Source organism: Pleuronectes platessa, chromosome 6, assembly GCF_947347685.1.
Source record: "Pleuronectes platessa chromosome 6, fPlePla1.1, whole genome shotgun sequence".
Classification (NCBI taxonomy): domain Eukaryota; kingdom Metazoa; phylum Chordata; class Actinopteri; order Pleuronectiformes; family Pleuronectidae; genus Pleuronectes; species Pleuronectes platessa.
Genome location: NC_070631.1, coordinates 4777244 through 4782277, shown reverse-complemented (window position 1 = coordinate 4782277; position 5034 = coordinate 4777244). Strand labels below are relative to the sequence as shown.

The 5034-nt window shown below is 46.7% G+C and overlaps 1 protein-coding gene across 1 annotated transcript; it reads right to left on the bottom strand.

The window, feature by feature from the left end:
- On the bottom strand, positions 1-4140 carry emilin3a (elastin microfibril interfacer 3a). The gene is made up of 4 exons (XM_053425647.1): positions 3652-4140; positions 3403-3522; positions 2663-3276; positions 1-2481 (listed from the first exon to the last, which is right to left on the bottom strand). The coding sequence occupies exons 1-4, from the start codon at positions 3801-3803 to the stop codon at positions 542-544; spliced, it is 2826 nt and encodes a 941-aa protein (XP_053281622.1). The 5' UTR covers positions 3804-4140; the 3' UTR covers positions 1-541.
- Positions 4141-5034: the final 894 nt, after the last annotated feature.

Below are 5034 nucleotides of genomic sequence, written 5' to 3'. Positions count from 1 at the left end.
TTGTAAAGAAAGGATTTTATTGGATCGTCTGTGATGAAAAACCTTGAAAGAAAACGGTTTTAACAGGAAGTGTAAACATTTTATGCAATAATACAATTAGAAGAGAAGGTAATGCTAAAAAACAAAAAAGGGAAACCATATAAAAACATAATATCTTGGGTACTTCTAGAATAGACATAAGAAGATTCAATACAAAACAACTTAAACATGTAAACATTGTCAAACAACTGTTAATTTCATAATCTTTACAGAGATGGTACAGTAAGGTGCAGTCTGCTGATGTTCTCCTCAGTACTTCAGGCTCTTAATATCTGTCCATTGAAACAAACTGTTCATCTTAGCACCTCAAAGATATAAAATCAGGATTCTGTGTTATGAGCGCAGGTGGAATTAGCTGCCATTTCAGTGCAGGTTTCAAAACCTTTGTATTTTACAGATTTCAGATGGTAACATGGGGTTTTTAGTGGACTGCCACTACACCTGCAGAATATTTGACCCATTTGGTTCATTTTTTTCAAACCCATTGTCCGTATACACTGAACTAATTCAAAGTGAAGGTGTCCCCTCGCCTTGGCTGTGACTCCAGCTCTATACTCGGGGGTGCTGGCTCTGCCTTTTCAGTGCAGTTTCTCACTTCACCTCTCAGCTCAGTCAGCTGCTGAGCGTGGCTGGACAGAGTGCCATTTACTTGCAGGAGAAGTCCATTTGATTGTTTCTCCAGCTCCTCCCTGATTCTCTCAAGGTCCTCTGCCATGTAATTCAGGCCTTTGCACTGGTCTTCCACACTGGTAACACGCCCCTCAACCACTGTCACCTCTTTCTGGACCCCCATAGCTGTGCTCCGGCAGCCCTGCACCTCGTCCGCTAGCCGTCTCTTCATCTCGTGCAGCTCACCCTTAAGACGGGTCAGGCGGCGCTCACCTGCCCCAAGCATGGACGCCTGATGTCCAACCAGATGGACCACACCCTTTATCTGCTGGGCAAGACGAGCCTCTCTCTCATGCCAGGAGCTGTTGGCTTGACCCACCTGGTGGACGACTGTTCCCAGGGAGCTCTGGATGACTCTCAGAGTGCGGTTGACTGAGCGAACATTAAACTTGAGGATTGTGAGCTCTCCCTGGGTAGGAGCATCTGCTTCAGCTTGTTCCTGTTGCTCCCTAACGCTCAGACGCCTCAGGATGTTCTGCAGTGTCACATTAAAGGTATTCAAACGGTCTTCTTGCACGTCTAACACCTCCTTGACGCTCTCCTCCTCTGCACTTGGCACAGCAGAGTCTCCCTGAATGGCAGATGGGCTTTGAGGTGAGGAACAGGACGACGAGCATCGAATCTCAAGTTTACTCAGGTGTTTCTGCACTCGGTCCACATCCACCTCTATTCTTTCTCGGATGGAGTCCAGTTCTGTCTCCAGAGCGGGAACAGCATGACCCTCTAGCAGTCCAGGGGCAGTGGCGTTACTGAGCTCCTCCAAAGCCATCAGTAACCGTCCCTCCAGAGCCCTCAGCTTCCCCTCCACTCTGGTCTCCAGGCCAGGCCCAGTCTCATTTCGATGTGGGACACTCCTCCTCCCAGTCTCATCACTTTGCATCTGCCAAGTCCGGTTGAGCTTTTCCTCAACATACGCCAGACGGCCCTCCATCATTCCCTCTATGTGGTCTTTGTGTCCACCGAGCTCCACTCTCAGGTGCCCCTGGGACTGGTTGAGGCCTGCCACGGATGTTTCCAGCAGTCGCACCTTTTCAACCATTCCACTGAATCTGCCACAGCAGCTTTCTGAACGCTTGAAACCATGGATCTGTGCCTGGAGCTTTATCAGCTCTGTTCTAAAGTCGGTCGCACTTTCATGCAGAGCATCTTCCATCTTCTCCTGCCTTTCACCTTGCTCCCTCTGGCACTGACGTCGCACATCCCCAGCTTTCTCCTCACATCGGCCCTCTGCACTCTCCACACGCTTCTCAAACCCACCGAGGATTTCTGTCCTGGCTGCATTCAGCTTGGCATCCATCATCTTTCCCATTTCTCCCGGGGCAAAATTGTCAGTAGAGTTCGATACCGCTCGTGCTCTGTCTGGCACCTTCTTCAGCTGTCCATCATGTCCCATCACTGTTGCTTTGAGTTCCAGCAGCTCTACCGTCTTGGCTTGCATCTCGGCCCTGAGCTCCTCTACTCTTCCATTCAGTTCTGTAAGACCTGTGAACACTTGTCTGCCATCAAGACCCTCTGACCCAGCATCCCCCCCGGGAATCTCCGCAAACCCGACGGTTGATGGATTAGAGGCTACAGCTGGAGCAGGAACAGGACCTGGGGCAGCAGAGAACAGAGCTGACAGCATCCTGTTGGCGTCCTCCCTCAGAGAGGCTCGTAGACTGTCTTCTAGGCCATTCACAGTCGCCCTCAAGGTCTCCAAACCCATGTTGAGACGTCGCACGTCTTCCTCCATTCGATATATGCGCTCGTCTGTCTCAGTGTCCAGAGCTTGGCCTAGGAAGAGAAAGAAAAGCTGTTATAATCGGAACAAACACTTGATGTGATAACAGTTTGAATCTGGTTCAAAAGAAAATGAGGAATCAGTCTCTAAAGCCCAACATGAGTAGAGTTTTGTCACTAATCCACTAAATAGACAAACTATAGAGAATAAGGATGTAGTGGGATAAGTACACACCTGTGGTCTCGGCCTCAAGATGTTCACCTCCAGAGGAAGGAGGAGGGATTTCCTCTAGTATGTGTTCTTCAGGTCTGTGGCTGGGCTCATGTTCATGTTCATGCTCATGTTCTTGGTCATGTTCTTGGTCATGTTCTTGGTCATGTTCTTGGTCATGTTCTTGGTCATGCTCGGTGTTATGTGGCTCCTGGTGGTCTGGCATCGGCTGTTGTTCTGGCTGCGGTTCAGGTGAATAGGGCTGGAAGGAGGTTTCTGGATAGAAGGAGGAGGTCTGAGGCTCAAAGTGACGCATTTGATAGTTGAAGCTGCCGGTGGGCGGTCCTTTGGCTTGACTCCATGGGTTGGCCTTCACAGCAGCGTTAATAGGGGGGCCTTTAAACATGGGACCCTTGAACATGGGGCCTTTGTACATTGGGCCCTTAAACTGTGGCCCCTTGAACTGTGGGCCTTTCATTGGCGGGCCCTTGAATGGTGGCATCATTTTCATCGGGTGTTGGTAAACTGGAGGACCCTCCATGCAGCCATAGCCAGAGTACCCTGGACAACATCGCCATTCCAGCTCTGTGACGGTTTTATGTGCCACCTTGAACAATGGTTTGTAGAGAAGACGGTACCTGAGTAGAACAACCAATGATAAGTCAGGAACATACACTTTACTCTAGGATATGAATTCCACTTTGAGTATAAGAAAGATCAATTCTGCTTTAAGCACAATATAATGCAATTTGTGGTTTACTCACATCAGAGTTGGACATTTCTGACCCCTGGTACACTTGTTGTATTCGGCTTTTACATAGGGGGCTGCCCCATCCTGCACAGTGAAGGAAACTGTCTTCTCAGTGACATAAGCACAGTGGTTCCTGAAAGAGAGGAGACAGAAGATGATAGAAATAAATCAAAAATGCTATAATGTCAATTCAAAATCTTGAATTATGTCGACATGATCCCTCAGAGCACAACACAAGGAGCGAGACAGGGACAGAACTTACTTGTGTCTGCTGGTGGGTTTCCCTTGGTCATGGTGTTGATTGAGCCCGGCTTTATACTGGTTATACTGGAGTGGTCTGTAGAACTTGGTTTCGACCACTGACAGAAATAGAGTGATCAAAATTAAAGGACTCGCTGCCATCACAAAATGCATCCTTGAATCTCCGAGTGTTAAATAGAAGGTTTAGCAGAAATGAATCTTCCAGCGGAGGTAGAGGTGATTTCAGGGAATTCAAAAAAAGTGTTCCTCCAGAGTAATCCCCTAAGTATTCCACTCCATTCACTAAAAAATAAAACAGGTCAGTCTCTGCAGTACAACCTTTGTCGGCTGTGTCAGAAAGCAGAATGCCACCCTGTGAATATTGACCCTGATGCTGGCTGTGGGTGTGGTGGAGTCTGTTGGACTGACAACAGACCTCTGTGAGTTGGTCCGACTACTGACGCCACTAATAGGGTCTCACTGGCATCATCTGCATATCTCCTCCCACTTAACCTCCTCAAAGTAACACCGCGTTGACATCTGAGACGAGAGCCTCCACCTTCACAGTAAGAAGATATTACTAGTTATTGCTGTGGTTCTCAACTTTACTGAAAATGCAGAACCACGGCTGGTTGACCCTTGAGTTATTTTCCCATGATGACATCACGGCAAACTAGAGAGGAAACAGTGCACAACACCAGGCCTTTTCCCAAAATAGCCATAATTTAGTTTGTTGTTTTAACATTTTAGTTTAATAGTGGAAATGAATCATGGCACGAGACAACAAGTGGATTTATTTGACAATCATGTGTTTGTTATTTAGACTGTGGAGACGTTAGGTGACACAAAAGTTGGTGTAAGGATAAAACAACTGATGGCTGAATTCCCTTTTGCTTTGGTTCCAGGTCCCAACAATGTCCGTGCTGGATCCCTGTCACACTGGGAGGGTTTAATGTGAAACTTGAATAGAACAGAGCTAATGTTACTATGACTCAGGTGAATTAGCCTGATTATTTATTCGAGTAAGATCTTTTCGTAAAAATCTTTTAAGTGAAAATGGTAATACCACAGTGTAGAGATACAATTCACTGTAATTAACAAAGTAAAAGTGATAAATGAACTATTTCAGAATGTTATAGATTATATAAACTGGTGAAGATCGATTTATTTAACTACTATACCACCACCTCATGTAGGCGACTGCAGAGTAGCTGGATCCATTACAAAACTAACTTTTGCTAAACTATATATATAACGTGAAATCTGAGGGTTTGCAGTCTCAGTGAAATCTCTGAAACATCTCTGGCTCTTTTTACTTCACACATGCACATTGAAACCCCCGACCTCACAGCAAACCTCCAGCAGCAGGAACAAATACAAACAAATCCGCTGTGTTGAGGGCTGT

Bases quoted from the DNA above. Each gene is read 5' to 3' on its own strand.
- emilin3a (XM_053425647.1), bottom strand. From the start codon at position 3,803: ATGCATTTTGTGATGGCAGCGAGTCCTTTAATTTTGATCACTCTATTT. The intron at 3,277-3,402 runs GTGAGTAAACCA...TGTTCTACTCAG, and splicing joins CAGAAATGTCCAACTCTGAT to GTACCGTCTTCTCTACAAAC. The intron at 2,482-2,662 runs GTGTGTACTTAT...TTCTCTTCCTAG, and splicing joins TCTTGAGGCCGAGACCACAG to GCCAAGCTCTGGACACTGAG.